This window comes from Rhinoderma darwinii, chromosome 9 (genome assembly GCF_050947455.1).
Source record: "Rhinoderma darwinii isolate aRhiDar2 chromosome 9, aRhiDar2.hap1, whole genome shotgun sequence".
NCBI classification, from domain to species: Eukaryota; Metazoa; Chordata; class Amphibia; order Anura; family Rhinodermatidae; genus Rhinoderma; species Rhinoderma darwinii.
The window spans coordinates 86,291,319-86,313,283 of NC_134695.1; the positions used below are offsets into that span (position 1 = coordinate 86,291,319).

Here is a 21,965-nt window from a genome sequence, read left to right on the forward strand (position 1 = left end):
AAAATTCAAATTGATGAAAAAAATAAATGCAAGCGGCCATGTAAAGTCAAAGATTGTTAAAATCGACTAAGTACCTTTTAAACAGGGCTTAGCTAATTCAGAAAAAAAGGTGAGGAGGAACGGGGGGGGGGGATGTATTCTTCTATGTGATTCAAACCTTTTTTTTTTTTCTTTCTCTGGACGAATACATGAATCTCTCAATTGAGGCTTCACAGTGAGGGCCTATTGAAAGGAAAGTCCTGTGGATTTGGTCAGGCAGTGGATTCACAAGGAGCAGTTGGCTAGCCAAAATGAAGTACAGACTATTAATAAAAAATAATTTCCTTATTTGTCATGGCAAGGGAATATTTTTCGGAAGTAAATCTGCATGCTTTCTGCTGTGTTACTCTTACGGGGTATTATTTTTCTTTTTTTGATGCTGGTAAATGCAGAACACGAATTCACGTCCATCCCACAAATCTTAGCGAATTACAAATAATAAAATCTTGGCAATATGTATAAAGAGCAGGGAGCTGCACCGGTGAACCCTACATGACAGAAAGAAATGAAGGTTTAAGATAGAGCGCTTCTAGGGTTTTTTCCATTGAAAGAAACTCCAATTGCATTTTATATATTATATTACATATCTATCTATCTATCTATCTATCTATCTATCTATCTATCTATCTATCTATCTATCTATCTATCTATCTATCTATCTATCTATCTATCTATCCCATATCTATCTATCTACCTATCTATCTATCCCATATCTATCTATCTATCTATATATATATATATATATATATATATATTACATACACATATGAGCGACAGAGACCCGGCAAGGAGTGCCGGGTCTCTATATACATTATTACATAGTGGAATCCTACTTGTGCCGTGATTTCTTCACTTATATATATATATATATATATATATTTATATTTAGTGGCTTGGGTTACATTGGTGTTCGCAGTGTGCTGTCACAATGTTCTTGTGTGCTATATATATATATATATATATATATAGCCAAGTAGTATGTTCTAATACTATGAACCCCATATTTTTGGTTTGGAAGTAATTTAAGGTAGCGCAAAATATGATTGTACAGATGCGTTCTAGGTCAGGGGCTCATACATTGCTACACCGGACCTATGATAGCTAAGCCTATCTTGCAGGAGAACAGAGTATGTCTAGACTGCATCCCAGTGTATTCTGCTTGCAGCTCCTTTGATCCGTAGCCATGTGCCGGACTTTTTAGGGCACGTTTAGACGTAGCAAAAATTTTGCACTGCAGACTTTTTGCAAATGCGCAACAAATCTGAAGAAAAAATATCATATTTGAGAGATTGTCCAGACGTGGAGAATTTTGCAGCAGACTTGCTGCAGGTTTCAGTTTTCGCATTGCAAACGCTTTAGTGGCTTAGGTGACATTGGTGTTCGCAGTGTGCTGTCACAATGTTCTTGTGTGCTATATATATATATATATATATATATATATATATATATATATATAGCCAAGTAGTATGTTCTAATACGATGAACCCCATATTTTTGGTTTGGAAGTAATTTAAGGTAGCGCAAAATATAATTGTACAGATGCGTTCTAGGTCAGGGGCTCATACATTGCTACACCGGACCTATGATAGCTAAGACTATCTTGCAGGTGAACAGAGTATGTCTAGACTGCATCCCAGTGTATTCTGCTTGCAGCTCCTTTGATCCGTAGCCATGTGCCGGACTTTTTAGGGCACGTTTAGACGTAGCAAAAATTTTGCACTGCAGACTTTTTGCAAATACGCAACAAATCTGAAGAAAAAATATCATATTTGAGAGATTGTCCAGACGTGGAGAATTTTGCAGCAGACTTGCTGCAGGTTTCAGTTTTCGCATTGCAAACGCTGAAATTCGCTGTGAAACTCCGCTGCTTCTCCGCAACAGACAGTGCATGCTATGGAAGGTAAATTCCGCACCGCGAGCTATTTTCCGCACAGTAGTTTTCTGCAACGTTTGCATTAATTTCGCTAAAAAGCTATAGAAACCAAATAAAAAATGGCTGCAGCAAATCCACCACGTCTGAATGCCCTATGAGATATTCCAGCCTAAAAATTTCTGAAAACCTACCCACTGGATAGGTGTTACATTTTAGATCGATGGGGTCCGACCGCTGTTTTCATCAGTACAGTAGATTTTAGATGGTGCAGCAACGCGCATGTTTGACCACCGCTCCATTCAAACTCCTCCTTGCCCCATTATAGCGATCGATGAGGGTCTAAAATACAAAAATCCTATTCAGTAGATAGGTGGTAAATGTTTTAGGCTGGAATACCCTATTAAGGCTGGATTGACAGGCGCATGTTTTTCGAGTCAAACATGATACAAAAAAGAGGGGACGTGTCAGTCTTTTGCTTCCTTCTGGTATCCACTCCTAGCTTTGGCTTAAGAAGAACAAAAACAAAAAAACCTGCTTGAATGGATGCATCAAAAACTGTGTGATTACAGACTTATTGTAATGTCGGGGTAGGGAGACAGACAGGTGAGCCCTAATCTACCCGCCACTCAGTCCCTGCCTACTTGCACGGCCGTCCTAGGCGACGGCGAATAACTGGGCGACGGTCCCTACGCTCAATATGTGCACGACAGACAAACAGACAAGGGAACACAGAAGCTAAGGGAAATGGGGGCAGTTGCCCACGGCAACATCGTGAGCAACAAGAGTAGTGAACGAGCCGAGTCAAACCAGGAGTGTACGAGGTACCAAACGCAGAGAAGGAGCGTAGTCAGTAAAGCCAGGGTCGATATGAAGCAGAGGTCAGTAGTATTAGCAGGAACAGCAGAGCCAGGAAACAAGAGAGAATCACAGGCAAAGACAAGAAGCAAATGAAGGTATACATAGACCGAGGGCGGGAGCTAGCTCCGCCTGGCCAGGCTGTGATAGGTTCTCCCACTCCTCAACCTACCAGCCTGAGTGGTAGCAGATCGAGTCACTCTATCAGACCTAGGAGCAAATGTAGACTGATTAACCACAGGCATCGACACAGAAGCTGTGTCTGGCAGATCCTTTACACTTATTCATGTAAAGAATCTTACCACATGTACCCCTCCCCCTGTGATCTCTCCCAGCAAATCAGCCGAGCTGGGAGGATTCATATGGCACATTCCCTGCAGGAATAATCAGGGGTGGGACCCAATTTTCACACCTTTTGATTGGCAGTTTGGGGGTATTTACTGCATCAGACAGATAAACAAGAAAAAACCTGTCCTAGTGATGTGTTCCCCTTTAAAATATTTTGGTGGGTGCACTAAAACTTAACACAATTCTTCTTGCAAACCAGATTCAACTTTGTTATTGCTCACACAATTGTAGATTTGTTTTATAGGAGGTAAAAATGGAATCTGAAGCTTAGGCTGGCATCTCTGCATTATACAAAATACCCCTAATTGTGTCACATTAGCCCAGGCCTAATAAATTACCCCCCCCAAACTAATAATAACAAAAATTGTATGCACAGTGCCTGGTACCAGTATCTAGAGACGGCAAAATACTTCCCAGCTATGAAGTGTGACTAACGCTAATCGGCCGGCAACCTTAACATACAAAGACATTGTGTAGGCTGATCTGAAAGCAGAAGAAAAAAGAACATATTTCAGGAATTCTTAAAATGTTTGTGTATTGTTGTTTGTGGAAATGTTAGCCATGAAACTGTGTTTTACTCACTTAATTGCTCCGAGTCCGGCTTATATTATAGACTTGTTGGAAAATGACGTTTCGCTTATTGCAGAAATTGCTAAAGCGTAACGTATAATAAATGGTAAAGTGGTTTGAAATAAGCGGGTATAGGCGAGCGGGTGGGGGGCTCGTGTTCGAAAGATCTGCACCAACTGAGTCACTAAAACATTCTTGTTCAAAGGACTTTTTTACTGGGCTACAATTTGTTAAGTGAGAATCCCTGACGGACGCGTTTTATATGCAAATAAATGTTTTTAAATCCTACAGAGTTACTCTGCAAATGCAAGGGAAAAAACAGGGTCCCATCCAGTTAATGGTGTCTGACAACAAAAAATACAGATCTATAGAAAACGCTGGTTGGCGCCATACTGGGCCGACACAGTCCTAATACAATATTTTACGTGAACAAAAGGCCATAGACTACGCCATTACAGTAGGGCTAATGCTACAAGGTAACACAAAGAAGTAGAGATAAGTGGCACAGCTCGAAACACAAATGGGAATGAAAAAGTTGCACAACTGGATTGGCTCCCAGTCGGTTCTTTTTGAGTGTGACCATTACATGACTTCCAGAGGTCACGCCAAAGTCGTAGTTAAATGGTGCGACTAAAGCTATGTTCACACTCGCGTCCATTAATAATGTAAGCCGCAACGCTCTGCTGGATCCATTGCATGATGGATACCACCAATACCCAACAGACTCCAGTGACTTACTTCTGGCGCGGTGTCAATTAATTTGATGGGAAATTTGATGTAATCCTAAACGGAGGATCTGAACGGAGCTACCGACACAGATGTGAACAGAGGCTTTGTAGCATCCACGGCCGCGTACCGTCGGGATTACTCACCCCTCGACGGCTGCAGCCATGGAATTGTGAGTGCTGGCCCGCATCTCCTACCCAGGAGATGCCAGCGCTCACTTCTGCTCCACTCTGCTGTGTCCCGTAGGGTGCTCACGCCCAGCCTTAAAGGGCCAGTGCACCCTGGACTACAAGAAGGGCTCTGCCCTTTTACTCCTTGCCTGAGCGTTGTTTGTATTCCTCTGTTAGTCTTGCAAATGGTCCCGTAGACGTATCCTGTTCCCTGTGTTCCAGTGCCCTGCTACCCGTATCCTATATCATGTGCTGTACTTGTACTTGTGCCATCTCTAGTGTGGATTTGCGTTGTGCTGTCTATTATGCCAGCTGTGTTACACCACGTCTGGTGTCTTCCGCCACGTCTTGCATCACCTGCTGCCAAAGGTCCGGTCTGTGCCTAGCCGTTACTACTGTCTGGACTATCACAGGTACCCTTGTGCTTGGACTATATATATTGACTTGGTACACTGTTGTTTGGCCAGCTGCTATGCCTTTTACAAAAATTTGTATTCCTGAGGCCAAAGGCTGACCGATATCTGTTGGAAAATGGATATATGGATTTAATCTGATGTTATTTGTTGTCTTTCTTGGCTTCATGATAAATGATGATTGATCATTCGTAAAAATATGCATACACATTTTTTTGATGGAAAGTAAAAGCTTATGTCGGCCAAACTGTACATATCGAGCTTTTGCCAGATCCCAATAATTAATAATAATCTGCCATTTGTTGGGGAAGTCTTCTCAACGACTGGACATCTATGAGGCTGACGGTTAAACTCTTAAGGTCTATGCCTAGCGGTTGTAATAGGAAACTGAACTATATTGTGGAACTGATTTTGAATGTTATGGTCTAAAGGGACAACTGTTCTGGGCACCATTTTGGGGCATCCAGATCAAATGATTCATTTTCTTCCCAACATATAGAGCCAAAAGGGGGAACAAAGAACCACTATCCCATGCAGAGGAACCATTACAATATTCTAGAATTTTGAGCCCATATGAAAGAAATTTAGGGGGGCCATTCATTCTATGCCATATTTATAGATGGCTGCTCATTCATCAATCTAGGGTGGAATTGATCTTTGATACCCATTAGACAAACTTTTGGGCAATAATTTTGCTTGATGAATCAAAAAGAGCTAATGCAACTTGACATTAACTTGTGACTGTCACGTAGGGTTCGTGGACCCACTGGGCCGTACCGCCTTGGCAGTATGGCAACTGGCCAACAGGGCGCAAGTTAAAGTCTATAGTTCGTATAGGTACCTGTGGCAGCTCGGACAGTAGCAAGGCAGGCTCGGCTGAGACTAGGCAGCAGGCACACGTGAGGTGTGGTGACGCAGGACAGGCGTGGTATACAGCACAGCACGACTTTGGCTCAGCACGGCACTTGACCAGGATAGCACGGGATACAGGTATCAGGAACAGGAACACTGGAAAACACTAGGAGACCATTGCATAGACATACTTAGGGTATGACAACAACGTTCAGGCATAGAAGCAAGAGGCTGAACCCCTCTTATAGTCCAGGGCACTCATGGGCTGATAGTTCATTAAAGTCTGGTGCGCGCGCTGCCCCTTTAAGAGCGGGCACGAGCGTGCGCGCGCACCCTAAGGGATCCGGCCGAGGTGAGTGGAAGCGAGCGTTGGCGTCTCCTGAGGAGAAGACTGGGGCCAGCGCTCGCCAACCCATGGCTGCGGCCGTCAGGGCGAGAGTGAACGTGACGGCCCGCAGCCACGGACATGACAGTAACGTTATAAGCCATTGGTTCCCAGCTATGTGATTATTTGTTTTCCCAAGATTGTAGGTCAAGTACAAAAATGACGGCTTCCACTAAAAAAAATGTCTTAAGATCCTGAAGCCAATAATACATATGATTGCTTTTTGTAGGTTTACACATGGGGGGGATTTATTAAGTTTCATATGCCATTCTTAATCTAATGAGACCTTGAGTAAGATGCCCCATTGGCCACATTTCCTATTAAAGCATTGGCTTACTTGGCAGAAAATATTAATTACTTTGACGCAAATAACTTTGTCGAAAAAAGTTTTTATTTTTTACTTTAAATGGACACTTTACCTTTAAGAAGAAAATAAATCCTTTCTAAGTATTATACGGTATGTGTCACTTTCCCCATCCAATCTTTGCCTCCCACTTTATTTCATTTGTTTCCTTTATGGGCTGGATGTAGATGAGAAACTGTTGCCAGTTAATTAATAAAGCCCGGCAGGCCGGCACCCATCGTAGTAATGTTTTGAGCCCCTACCCAAATGACTGCTGGCTGGAACTGGGCTTCAATGCCCGCTGCTAGGGACGTTCTGTAGATCTCAAACAAACAGGAAACAGTGTGGACAATATTCTGTATCGGAGAATGAAAGGCTTCATATGGAGCACAGATACAACAGCTGAGCTTAGGGGGGAAAAAAAACACGGCGCTTTGCATTTAGCTGAACCTGATACCAAGGAAACCTCCGCCATGTTTAATATTGTTTTTACTATGAAATTCTGTTTATTATCCTCTGAAATCACAGGCTGCCAATCCAAACACCTCTCAGCGTGATAAGGCCGCTGTCAAAAAAATTAACTTTTTTTTTTTTCCATTTTTTTTTTACAGAACAAGCCATGATGTGCTCACAATAATAACATGTTTACAGAATAATATATTCCATGCATTTAAAAATGAGATTACAGCGTATGTAACTATACCGAGGACTAGAAAGGAAAAATAGACAAAGTGGATTCTTCTACACTTACCGTCCTCACCGCTGGTACACACTGGATCTCTTTGCTTGCCGAGGGGGGTGGAATTATTAACCATGAATTCAATAGCAAGAAAAAATACATAGTTGTGTGTTTGCATTTGCCCAAAGGAAGGCAAGTGAAGGGACTAAATGTATTGTAATGTGGATGGGACCGTTGCAAGTGGCCAGAATGTCATTGAGTCTTTTGTTGGGTGAAAAAAAATGGCGGAATCAATTCTGTTAATGTCAATAGACTAATGTATACCTAGGTAACTCCAACCAAAATAAATCATTGATACAGACAAGGTCATAGATGTGATGTTGGTCCATTTCACCATTGTATCCATCCCATCATAACACACAGCCTAGGCTCCTCTGTAAACTTCTCCATAAATGAGTGGAACGGGGTCATACTGATTCTCAATGGACGCGGGCCATTGCTATAAACTGCAAGCGCATACAATATGGCGGCCTTGGGTGACTCGTCAGAATCAACTGCATGCTGCCGATTCCTATTTATTAGCGTCCGATCGAAATGTAGGAATATGGGAGTTTCTGGGTCGGACCATTAGAAGTCTTCCAGTCAGCTCCAGCTCTTTCTACACAGTATTTGGCCTTGGCTGTGTGGAAGCTAAAGTCATGGGTCCGTCAATTTGTCTGTCTTGGGTAATTGAGTCCGCAACCATAACACCGGGCTCTGCGTAAGTTGAACTTGATGAAAACTTTGGTGTGTTGTAGTCCTGTCTAGTGGCCATCAATTGTCAAGTGGATGCCCAAAAATATGTGCAAATGAAAGTCATGTGACCCTTACTGTTCCCTTCTATTAAAGAAGCACTCAAGTGTATTTTTTTTTTCTGTGAACCACCTGTGTTCCATGTGTGAACCATATGTGGTGACATGTAGTGTAATGTTGGGTATCAACTTACCTGGTGCTGTATTTCACGGGTAGCCACTCTGTTCCGGGCTGCCGTTGGGTCACGTGATCTTCACTCTTGACTCTCTGAATCCTACAGTGTCTGGGGTAGTGACCGGAAATGAGTGTCTCAATGCAAGTCTATGAGAGTCTCAATGGGATTTTCATATACTTGCATTAAGACACTTATTCAGAAAGTCAGAGCGAAGACCGCGTGATCGAGCGGCGGCCTGGCACGGAGCGGCTACCCATGAAATGCAGCATCTGGCAAGTAGATATACAACATTACACCACATGTCACTACATATTAAAATGGGGGGGGGGGCAGTCCCGGGAAAATAATACACCAGAGTTTTTTTTATTAAAGTTGGAATTAAATGGTAAAAAGTTGTGTAACTCGAATCACACAAAATTGCATGGCAAAAGTCACCATGTAAACCAGTGATATCCAACCTGTAGCTCTGCAGCTGTGGCAAAACTAGAACTCCCATCATCCCGACAGCCTGCCACGTGTGACACTTGCTGTTCCCTTCTATTAAGAAGTTACTAATAAGGAAAAAAAAAAGCTGGAGAACCACAGATTGGAGACCACGGACTGAAACCATGCCTTAGGCCCCATGCACACGACCGTAAAAAATCTCCGTAATTGCGGACCGTAATTACGGACCCATTCACTTTAATTGACCATAGACACATTCCCGGATATTTGCGGGAAGGTGTCTGGCCCGTAGAAGTGTACCGCAAATTATGGAACATGTCCGTTCTTTTGCTTTTTACAGGCTGTGCTCCCATACTTTGTATGGGAGCACGGGCCGAAAACGCGAGTGGCTGTCCGCGGCCACCAGCGGCCAGCCGTGCCCGTAATCACGGGCCTTGTTTACGGGCACGGACGATGCACATCCATAGCCGCCCGTAATTACGGAAGAGCACATCGATGGGGAGTCTGTGCCGTAATTACGGACAAAAAAAGTACATGTTCTATCATTTCTGAAAAGTGCCCATAGAAATGAATGGGTTCGTAATTACGGATGAGAATTACGGTCGTGTGCATGGGGCCTTAGAATCACTCCCACCATCGACGGGACACTTCATAACTCTGGTGATAAACTTACTTTGAACATCTGGATACATAAGATTCCACTCCATTGGGATATTCTAGAATGAATATTTTTCAAAAAGGCAACAAAATAATTTTTCTATATATTTATTACATACACAGGGCTCCAAACTACCTACCAAAAATGTGTATGTGGCCAGAAATGCTGATAGTGCCCTCAGACTAACCTGATCTAACATAATAAAAAACAATCATAAGTCTCATATTCGCCTACAATAAAATGAGGTTTGGAATGTGTTAAAACAAGTTTACTGTACACTTTAGTCATATCGGGTCACGTGACCCTCTCTCTTTCTCGCCCACTCCTCGCCCCCCAGCCTTATAAAAAAGCTGCATACCATCCCCAGGCCCCGGTGCAAAGTTTTGGCTCTCGCAACAAGGAGCAGCTGGGCCAAGCTACCAGGGAATGATAATGACCTTCGAAATCTGCTGTTAGCTCTACAACAATAGGGAGATCAGTCTACTGGAAAATTGCGTTCATCAGCTAACTCTGCTCAGTTACTAATTGACATTGCCAAATATTTTAAGAACAATTGGAATGCACAAGAAAAAAAATGAAGATCTTAATCCTCGGGTTTCATTTTTTTTTCCTTGGCGTTCCCAGTCTGTTGAGGAGATGTCTATCATCGGACTGAGCGGACATTGTTATTAATCTCTGGGCTTCAGTTGTCACTCTGTCGTTCCTCGTTCTCCGTGTGCCAATAGCCATAAATACAGGTTACACTATAGGGTTTGTTGGGGAATTTTGTTTTGGGGTCCGGGATACTCATGTCTTATTTTTAATAAATTTTCTGCCCCTTACACATAGAGAGGAGGGGGTGATTTTGTGGGATGAATCCATAGGAGTGTATTGCAGCCAAATTTACTAGGAATCTGTGACGTTATTGTGGAATTAATAATAATAATTATCAGATCTGTTTTTGGTGTCCCTTGGGGCATTTTCATGGCCCATAAAATGGCCGGAACCAATATGTAGAGGTAACCTTTAGATAAATTTACATCCATATATCTGTCTGACATTAGCACGTATATAAAGGGATTGAACAAAATTAGAAAAACATGGCTGCATTCTTTAAAACACAGTGCCACACCTGTCCACAGGCTGTGTGTGGTATTGCAGCTCGGCGTCATTCGCTTCAATGGAGCTGAGCTGCAATACCAGACACAACCCATAGACAGGTGAGGCACTGTTCCTGGAAGAAAGCAGCTATGATTTTCTAATCCTGTACAACTTCTTTAAGCTTTTTCCTTTGGGTTTAAATGGCCTTAAAAGCTAATAAAACAGGGAACCAAAAACATAACCAAGACAGTCGGAAGGAGCTGTTATCATTTCGTCATAATGTTCTCCTGCTCTAATGGATTCACAGCATTTGCCTTGGACTCCAGCATGCAAATTAGCTGCTGGCTCCACTTTCAACTACTCGTTTTCTGTTACCAATAAACACCATTTAAGTAATAATTAAAATAAAAGAAATACATTTTTACAAGGGTTGGCTTTAGGCCTCTCCCACTGCCTCAAATGGCTGATACCAGGGAACAATGCTTTGCAACTGCACATCAAATAGAGAGAAGATACTAGAGATTGTGGACAGTTGGACAAGCTGATTTGCTACCCAAGATTTAGTTATACAGTAGGCATGACCCAACCAAGCCCAAATTTTGACACAATTTTGAGACCTAGGCATAACGAGGCCCATGAGGTTTAGTAGAGGGAAAACTCCACTTGCTTTATCGGTTTATAACATTTTTGGTTTACGGTTACGTCATTAGTACAGTTGAAAACAGACACGTGACGACCTGGTTCAACCTGGAAAAACAAGCAAAAAAAATGGGAATTCTAGTTCGCCTATAAGCCATGGGCCAATTTGCCCCAAAAGGGAATATAAAATCCTTCCTAAACCAAGGGAGATATCAGATTGGTTCAATACTAAATCATTTTTTTCCAATTCAATTTTGGTTCCCGAAACCATCTAAGCCTCTTTTAGACAAGTTGTCTCATGATGACAACCCCTGTCCATATGACCTATTAAGGCATATGGACGTCATAAAGGAGAGTCGTCCACTTGAAATCCCCTTGTATAAACCAGAATGAATAAGAATCCCAATCTGGCAGATTCGAGCCGTCCAAGTAATACACAGATGGACATTTATCTAAATGGCCACCATGCCACACTACAAATGCTTGGCTGATCGCAGCTTCCCCAGTAAGATCCGCTGTTTCCCTGGGGGGGGGGGGGTCTCCAAACTAAAATGGGGTCCCTGATGAGAGACAACACCTGCAAAGCAGCTGGTAAAGCTGAAACCAGTTTCTGAAGTGACTATTCCAAACCTCCACTGCTCTTACAGTAAAGAATCCTTTTCTATATTGGAAACCTAACCTTTTTTCCTCCTGTTAAAGAGCGTTCCCTATGGTGATCACAGTGTTTTTGTATGGGCCATTCATATATGTTGATCAAGTCTTTGATTGAAAGTCTCTAATTAAGATTAAATCTGAGTGTGCCATGGCCACAGCAGAGTTTTACGAGGCAATTAAACGTGGACATGCAGTCCTGGATAGCTGGTTTTTGAGCCCTCAGAATCCTCTCCTCTGGGGGCCCAATGTGCCCCAAGCATTGTCCAGTAGTACGTAGTCTCCTTGGTCATAGTTGGCATAATTTCTTGAATATTGTTTTTGCCAACCGTGGCCCTGGACGGCACTTTGGCGAAATCTCATTGGCTTCCACGATTCTTAGTGCTGGTCACAATAGATTGTCATATCTAAGACTTGACTCTTAGGGTTCCCAGACTGCGCTGTTATTTATATATGAGAGGCCCCCCTTCTCTTTTCTTGTCAGTCCATCAGACTTGCAATGCTGCTTTATAAAGAATTACATCAGGTAACAAAAGACTTTGCCGGCTCTCCTAATGAGACTTACTCTGGAGATCACTTGGAGAGCCGGGAAAGGCGAAGGGTTTATGATGAACTTATTCTGCCGCTATCATGTTAAGAGCACTAGTTAAGGAAAGGAATTTCATTGCTTAGGTTTCTTAAAAAAACATAGTTTCTCAGGCCCTTGTGACCCAGCTTTCTAAAGAAACACAAAGAAAAAGGAGTGATACCGACGGGCGGTTTCTTAAGACGTCCTTCAGAAGTTAAGAATTTGTTTTGGGTTTTAGCAATTCCTGGTATTTAATTTAGCTGGATATGTTTTATTGTCACGTTTAATTAATGCTGTAGATTACACACTTAAAAAGGCGCCGTTCCAGCAGAAAAAAAATGCCGTTTTCTAAATTAGTCGTTAAAGCCAAATTTATACCCAAGGAGCCTACACGGAGAATCATCAATATTTACTAGGAAAATGAACTTGGAGGCAGAGCGGGGAGTACGCCACTGTCCGCTGAAATTAACAAGGTCCCAGTACTGCACTAACACAGTAAATATTATGAGCGTTGAACTTTTCACGAGACGAGGAAAGTTTAAAATTTGTTAAAACTCTTTGAACTTGGCTCTCCTGGGAGTAATAATGGCAGATCCCAGCGAGTGAGACTTCTAGAAGTTGAATGGACTATAGTAAGTTTAGTGAAGGTGGCAACGGAGTGGCAATAATTTACCCATCTACTTGAGGCGTAACTTAAAGCTCCTGCGTCCCAATGCAAAATCTGCAACAGGCCCCCACTTACCATTTCATATTTTTAACACTGGTGTTTTGTGGCGGATATGCCTTTGAGCCCTTTTAGGCACTATCGCTGCACCACGATAATTACGCTGCGGAGTAGACCCGTCAGACCAGTAATCGATATGTCTATAGTGACAAAATAATAGTATATGGATGTCCTCAGACTACATAAATACTTTCAGTAGACTCTTCTGGAGACCAGTGGGGTCACCATGGTTATCACTGAAGTATATCATGTGCTCATACTTTGTAATGCACCTTCTGCAGTAATTTTGGCAACGGCCATGACCATAAAGCAAGTCCAAGGCGAAGTGCAGACTTCAGCTTTAAAGAGGTTGTCCCATCACTACCAACCCCATGCCACACGCCTTATTAAAACATATGGAGGTCACAGTTGGGGAGTCCCTCACTTGTGATCCCCCTCTATAAGCCAGAGAAGATGCTGCAAAGAGTTACTCCTGTGGTAGAGAACTCGGCACTTCCATGTGCTACCTGCTCGCTCGCAGCGATGCCCATCTTGCAATATGTGAACCAGCCCTATAATGTCAGCCAGTCCACATGTAGTCAGTGCTAGAAATGTGGACATCATCCATTATTCAGGACTCCAAAATTGCAGTTGGCATCAAGGAGTTGACCTGACCCCACACTGATGCCCTTTATAGATCTGTTTGAGATTATCCATCTCTAATTTCTTTCTAATATGTCACATGGGAAGGAATAAAATCTCCAGATGTAACAACCATAATACATAAGGCAGAAGCACGACATCCGATCTAGTAGCAGCCACCACCATTGAGTCGAATGTTTTTTGCCTCCTTTCCAATGTTATTCTGTATCTGTGGGTTTCTTGCCCCACTAACAAAAATAGCAATGTATTTATTACGCAAAAAAAGAGAACTGAATACATGGATACGAAGAAAGACTCTATCTGTACATATGGTAAAGAACTGTGTGTCAGCTGTAGCATATGTTCTAATAATGAAATACATATATATTTACTACGCTACATGGAAAATAGACATACAATATGTGGCAAGATCTAGTACCCGATTATAATATTGTAACCTGTATCATGCCATCGTATATCCAGTGTGATCGTTATTAGTGTCCTGACACCTGTGGTAAGACAGCTGTTATCAAACTACAACTCCCAGCATGCCCTTTATATACTACTTTTTATAATTAAAAAAACATCTTCTGATTCTACTACACCATGTGTTTTTAAATATTTTTTATTAGGGGTCACAGCTCCCCATTGCCATGCACCCATAACCGGCAGAATTTCAACAGTCACCACTAGGTGGACAGATTTGCAATTGATGTCTTTGGGGACTGGTTATTAACCAATCCCTCCTAGTCTGCGGAAATTCTGGAAGTTATGTTTGAAGTTGAATAGGGCAATAGAGCGATAGATATGAGATAAAAATCAGATAAACAGATAGGTGTGTGAGAGAGAGATATGAGATGGATGGATAGATAGATAGATAGATAGATAGATAGATAGATAGATAGATAGATAGATAGATAGATAGATAGATAGATAGATATACAGATATGTGAAGGATAGACAGCTCTGAATTGATAGACAGCCATGAGAAGGATAGACAGCCAAGAGAGGGTTAGGCAGCCATGAGAGGGATAGGCAGCCATGAGAGGGATAGACAGCCATGAGAAGGATAGACAGCCAAGAGAAGGATAGACAGCCAAGAGAACGATAGACAGCCACGAGGATAGACAGCCATGAGAAGAATAAACAGTCATGAAAAGAATAGACAGCCATGAGAGGGATAGACAGCAATGAGAAGGATAGACAGCCATGAGAAGGATAGGCAGCCATGAGAAGGATAGACAGCTATGAGAAGGATAGACAGATATGTGAAAAATAGACAGATATGTGAAGGATAGGCAGCTCTGAATTGATAGACAGCCATGAGAAGGATATACAGCCAAGAGAGGGATAGACAGCCATGAGAAGGATAGACAGCCATGAGAAGGATAGACAGCCATGAGAAGGATAGACAGCCATGAGAAGGATAGACAGCCATGAGAAGGATAGACAGCCATGAGAGGGATAGACAGCCATGAGAGGGAAAGACAGCCATGAGAAGGATAGACAGCCATGAGAAGGATAGACAGCCATGAGGATAGCCATTAGATAGATAGATATTAGATGGATATATATGAGATAGATGGATAGATATGAGATAGACAGCCATGAGAAGAATAGCCATTAGATAGATAGATAGATAGATAGATAGATAGATAGATAGATAGATAGATAGATAGATAGATAGATAGATAGATAGATAGATAGATAGATAGATATGAGATAGTTAGATAGATAGATATGAGATAGATAGATAGATAGATAGATAGATAGATAGATAGATAGATAGATAGATAGATAGATAGATAGATAGATAGATAGATAGATAGATAGATAGGAGAGGATAGACAGACAGATAGATATGAGATAGATAGATAGATAGATAGATAGATAGATAGATAGATAGATAGACAGACAGACAGACAGATAGATAGATAGATAGATATGAGATAGATAGATAGATAGATAGATAGATAGATAGATAGATAGATATGAGAGGTACGACAGATAAAGCTATAAAGCCTATAATACACCAGTGTGTTATAATTGCAGCGCACTTATTACTGAGATCCTCTATTAGACCAGTAGTAGAATAGAAGAGGAGCCGACTTCCCTCCGGCAGGCCGCGGCAGCCACTATCACTGGGCAGGCACTGCCTTGAGATTCCTCAAACTCCCTTTTATTTTCCAGACTAAATGCCTGATTGCAGAAATCAATGTTGCTAATAGTAACAGGTTATGGTGTTAGATCTTGATTTCCTCTCTCGTTAGATCTGCAGGATGATCACTGTATTAGTATAAAGCTCTTTTTCTTCTCCCTTACAGATAAACCAGAGACAATAGTGATCGGGAGCAGTCCCCGTACACAATCCATAGTATAGATAATATTGGACAGACTCCCACACCGGTCAGAGATTACATACTGCACAGTAAATTACCAACCATCTGTTTGCGTTCATGATGCCTGGAGGACTTTTTAAAAGGTTCTATGTTCGTCATTTCACAGTGACATAGATGGCAAGATATAAACATAACACGGTATATACCTTACCTCAATCGTCAGCCTGCAGGTTATCAGTGCCTTGAAGATCAGCGGGAAGGGTTTTAGGAAGTCATATATAATTAAGGATGAACAAGTGTCCAGTATAAGATGTATTAAAAGGAATTCTATAGGATTATAGATAGGGTTAAAAGAGCTGGAAATGAGAATTTATTAATTAAAATGTCAAGATCTGGTTCCAGAACGTTAATCTTGAGGACCATGGTTGCAGTGGATGGGCCCATGCTCTTGTTGTACCCCCGGCATGATCCATTGGCCATGTTGTCTCTTTATGGATATATATGTAAGGAGAATCGATGGCTTAGTCCTGTACGAATTACATCCATACATGGTAGACATGGCCAACCGATCCACCGGGAATCACAAGTAACCAGAGCTTGGTCCCCCCTGCGTGCCAAATCAGACCGTATCCCAATGGAAGATTTTTTTGCATGATCCGCACATATAACCCTTTGGATAAACCTATAGACAGGATCCACATTTTGATGCTTTGCATAAAGTCATGATCATTTGGCTAGATGACCTGTGTAGCTTTTATCTGTACAATCTAGTATTGTTAAGTGTTGAAATATTGACAACGAAATAATGAAGAGGTCAGAGTCGGGAAAAGGCAACTAAATGATAAAATTATATGGTATAGATAGAAGTGAAAACGCACAGAAGAAAAGATGGCCCCCAAGGCGCGTTGGTGGTAGTCGGGGGCAAGCCGTTTTCCCACTTTAAGACAACCCCTTTAAGTCCCTTTCCACTATGTGTAAGCTATGTGACATATATTCAAGTGGGGCCATTACATGTATAGATTACTAGAAGAATATCTGTCCAAACAGGTAGACCTTAAATCACGGTTATAAAGAACTAAATGTAAGTCATATTAGAAACCACTTCATGTAAGGTGACTGTGTCCTGCGTTGGGCCTTTTATATGTCTCATAAATCCTTAGAGATTGTAATTTCCTAATAATTTACATGAGGTTGTGCCTCATTCCACAAGCCTATTAGTAGTTTATGATAAGTAGATTCTTTACCTGAAGAAGAGGGTGATGATGGGTGCGGGCTATCTTCTTGTGCACTTCCCGCTTGTGAGAGGGCACCACCCGTTCCACTTTCTTCAGTGATGTTAGATGATCCAGGGGTGGTAGAACGGCTCATGGACTGAGATTCTTGATCGCTCCCTGATCCCCGACGCTCCTCAAGGTTCATATGAATGGCCTCTTCTTCTATCTTTTTATCTCTTTTGTGGACTCGTGAGTGCACCACAACTTGGTGATAGGTTCTGAAGACCCTACCACAGTCAGGGCATTCGGTTGGCTTATCTTTTACGGGCCCATGCATGTTGTACTCTAGCCCCTGGTTTAAGCCATGTGACAAGAAATCTCTAGTGCTTTCTAAAAGTTCAAGTTTGGATGGCACGTCTCTCTGATTGAAAATTTTAGAGCCGTGAACTAAATCGGATTGCATTTTCTGTTTAGAGCCATCTGGTCCTACAATCAGATACTCTCTCTTTTCTTTGTCAAATAGAACTCCGGCATTTGCTAATGAATCTTCATGGTTACGTTGTATCTGCTGCTCTTTAGACAGGAAGCTGTGCTCCATAGCCATTCCTCTGGCCATTAGTTGCCAGGCCTGGTAGCTGTTGACTGGATCCATCTCGGCAGCCTTGGCTGCAGCTTGCAATCGTTCTATGCAGCTGGATTTCAAGGGAGGCACCAGGTTAAGAGAGCCAAGTAAAGAATGCTTATCGCTTTCAGACATGTTATGGGCCAAGCTAGCAATCGGTGACAGCAGCTTACCTAGAATGTCCTTGTCCTTCAAGTCTCCTTTGTTATAGACATGTCCATGTTCACTCAAGCTTGCTTTTTCAGATGGCATGAAGCCACTCTGCAAACACGAGATATATCTGGAGTAGAGGTTTGCATGGGATTCTTGAGACACACTACTCATGGAGACTGGCACCTCTGCTTCACTGGGGGATTTGTTCTTTACAGACAATTTGTTCAGGTGAACTTTCATGTGGTTCTTCAGGAACCAAGGCTCCTTGAATCGTCTTCCACATATCTGACAACAGTGCTCAAAAGAATCCTTGTGTTTTCTCATGTGGCCTTTCAGGAACCAAGCTTGACTAAAGACCTGTCCACACACCTCACAGCGGAACTCGTTGGCCGCCTGTTCTCCATTTCCGCTGGACCCTTGACCTTGAACGGACTCCGCCGTAATGTGAGCTTTCTCGACATGACTAATTAAATCTTCCTCTTGAGAAGCAGCAAAATCGCAAAGAGTGCACTTGTAAGGCTTGTGCAATATTCTGATGTGTCGATCAAGTTCCTCTCGTTTTTTAAACTTTCCTTTGCAAAAAGTGCACCTGAAACCAGTTGTAGGAGCTATTGCTTCATCTTGAACCGCTGAAGGCTTAGGAGAAGGTGCTTTGCTGGAAATATCAGACGTACTGTGATTAGGGGGTACGGAGCTATGACAATTAGATAACGGAGATTGCTGTAAGTGCTGCTGTTGTGGTTTCACGTCAAGTCGTGGTTGGAGAAGGCTGCTTTTCATCTGTTTGTCTCTCAATATTGCTCTTTCCTCCAATTCATGCAAAAGGCGGTTTTCTTCTCTCACCCTCCCTCGACCCTTGCCGAGATTACCAAGTTTGTGAGTGCGTAGATGAATTTTCAGGTTACCTTTTTGGGCCGCTCTATGGTCACAATATGGACACTTAAAGGGCTTTTCACCAGTGTGAGTACGCATATGGAGGGATAAAATGCTATTAAAACGGAAACGTTTGCCACAGAGTGGACAAGGGTACTTTCTATTCTTCCTTGCATCATCCTCAATATCACTCATTTGGGACATGATCCCAAGGTTTTGTCCATTTAGAAACTGTTGCAGGTCTACTCTTCCATTAAGACCGCCATCAACCTCTCGATTCAATTGGTTGGCTAATAGAGCCATCTGACTGCTGATTGGTTGACTTGTCATTGACACATGACTTTTTTCATCGATGGCAGCTGCAGACTTGTCCTCAGTTTTTTGACGGTTTTGCAGCTCCGGGAAGGCGTGACTGAGCTGGGATGTGATCTGGTGCAGCTTTTGACTCATTGAATACTGGCCATTAAGCAAAGAGTTGTTGAGGTGAGTGTCAACGTCAGGCACAGCCGAAGAAACTCCAAGGCACAAACTAGCTTCCTCCATCCCTAATAAACAAAAACAGTACAGAGTGAGTGTTACATTCATGGATTTGACTACATGGGGACATTCAAATACTGATTTTGCAGGAAAAAAAAAGTTTTACTAGACTAAAAGATTGGTGATCGTCAGGAGATAAAGAGTCACTCTAGCTTCAAGCAATGGGAAAATAAAAACAAGGGCTTCATTCCAGATACATAAAAAAGGAGAATAATATAATTGAATACTATATTGGGCCCCATGCACACGTCCATAGTGTTTCATCCATCCGTAAATACGGATCCGTAGTCATTTATAGCCATCCGTAAATCATCCGCATATACGGAACGGTGTATGTAAATACAGTCCGTAGTGCATCCGTAATGCATCTGTATTTATGGATCCGCAAAAAAAAACAGGGAGGAATCTTGGGTAATCCCCCGGTGTCGCATAGCAATGCTTCTGTAAGTTTGGACGATCCGTAGCCGTCCATAATTACAGAAGCGCCCATAGACTTCTATGGGTAGTCCGTGCCGTAATTACGGACAAACAAAGGACATGTTCTATCATTTCTACGGCTCGGACACCCATCCGTAAAAATAAGGAAAGGTGTCCATAGCCCATACAAATTAATGGGTCCGTAATTACGGATGAAAGATACGGTCTTGTGCATAGGGCCTTAGTGTTTTATTATTTTTTTTCCATCAAATGCAGACAAAAAGTTAGGTCACGTATCAAGTGAACAAACTGAATATGAAATCGCATCATTTTGGGTCAACAGAATATCTACCGGGAGTCCCAATTTTGTTTCCATCAGAATGGCCTATGGGAACAGAGTTGTGGCCTCATGGGTAGTCAGAGGTCGGCAATATGGGATTGGTTTAGCTTGACCAATGGTGTGAAGTAAAAGACTGATAGGTATATATTGAAATATCCATCCAACATCAAGATGGAAGTGACCCGTGCTATGAGACATAACCAGATGTCTTTATATTGCAAAAATTTTCAAAAAGTCTTAAATTAGGCCGTGAGAGCGGCGCATTGTCCTTCAAAGCGTCGGCCTCATTCAGCAGTTAATATACACACAACCAGCAGTTAATATACAAATGAAATATAAAACTTTCCCTGTTATTTGCAGAGCCCACAGACCGTCTCTGGCATACAATAAAACATGATAATGTTTTGAATAAAAATAAAAGGACAAGCTTTCCAACAATAAAAAGGATTTTGCCTTAGTCAACAAAAAGTGCAGTAATATCTCATTAAGCTGATTAGTATGCTGCTTAGGAACAGTACTAGGTGCTGTAACACATGATTATAATCGTAAAAATCCTTCAGTGTTTGCAAGTAAGCATTAACGAGGTATATTAAATTTTAAGGAGACTGACTAGCGGATCTGCAAAACCTTCAAGATTAGGATTTAACCCTCAAAATATTCATAAAAACATCTTTATGGGAACGACATATCAACATGAAGAAAACTAAACTGTTATTAGACCTGTCATTACCAAACCAATACTGTGTGCAAAAGTGCTGGAAACAGGCAAGTAGTCAGCTAAGACCCGAGTGTGTGGTGCGGGGAGCGCGCTGCTCCCGGCAAGAATTTTAAGACCTTACAAGTGTTTACGGATTACAGCTCTTGGCTTAAAGACGAAAAACAAAGTTCTTATTTTTTTTATATATATCTAAAAAAAGCTGAAAAACAAATCAACCATGAATAGAACCAAGTAGAATGGTCATTTTATTGCTGATCCCTGACAGGGTGGGAAAAAACAGCTCCTGTTCAAAATGGCCGTCATTTCAGGTTAGACTCTGTTATCGCTATATATACTGGTTGTACCAAGGCTACACTGCAGTTTTTGAGAGCAGGAGGGTAGTATTTGGCGCAGTCTGAATTATACCATTTTTTTTTTCTTTCGAAGAACATTTCCACGCAAACATAGACGTTAATTTGTAAGGAGAAAGTTAGAGTAGTAACCAAATTACTTACAGAAATAATGAACATTTTAGGTCGTGATGTTGCGGCGGACAGTTTTCAAAAGTGACAACAGGAAGTGCAGCCATATTGGTTGTCACCTTTGAATCCGTTTCTCCGAAACAGACGGTAAGACTATCGCTTTGTTGCTGATCAAACATGGCATTCGAATAATTGATGAGGGTTAGAGTCTAATTTGAAGGCGAAGACGAGATGAGTGAATCTGTGAAAATTTGCTTCACTGCCATATAACCAACGGGCGAATTTCCTATTACAGAGATATATTTCCAGCCGGATTTATGAATCATGGAAGGAGCCCATTTTTACAGGTTCACTCATCTCTATTGACAACCAATATGGCTGCACTTCCTTTTGTAAATCCTCTTTAACCCAAAAAGTACAGGAAGTAGATTCGAGTAAAACAGGAAAAAGCATGATTTTATAACCAATGTGCACCAGTAGATGTAAATAATTGTATGTCAATAAATGAAATGATGGCAAATGGAGATTTGTTTTGCCTCAAAATCATGTCAATTGCTTCAAGGGATTGTCTGGTTTAGAAAACCCATTTTTAAATTACGTTAGGGCATTCTGAAATGATAGAGGGGAGTCCTTTATTCAGAACCTCCATTTGTTAGCGAGAATGGCTAGAAAGAGCGTCTCTTGCT

General features: G+C 41.8%; 1 protein-coding gene across 6 annotated transcripts in view; it reads right to left on the reverse strand.

The window, feature by feature from the left end:
- The window catches only part of ZNF536 (zinc finger protein 536), a 575,107-nt gene that overhangs the window by 249,139 nt on the left and 304,003 nt on the right, over nt 1–21,965 (reverse strand). For all 6 annotated transcript variants that reach the window (XM_075838400.1, XM_075838399.1, XM_075838401.1 and 3 more), the window contains one exon: nt 17,189–19,351. In XM_075838400.1, the coding sequence (XP_075694515.1) occupies nt 17,189–19,349 (2,161 nt within the window). In that variant the 5' untranslated portion in view covers nt 19,350–19,351. The remainder of the gene's footprint in view (nt 1–17,188; nt 19,352–21,965) is intronic.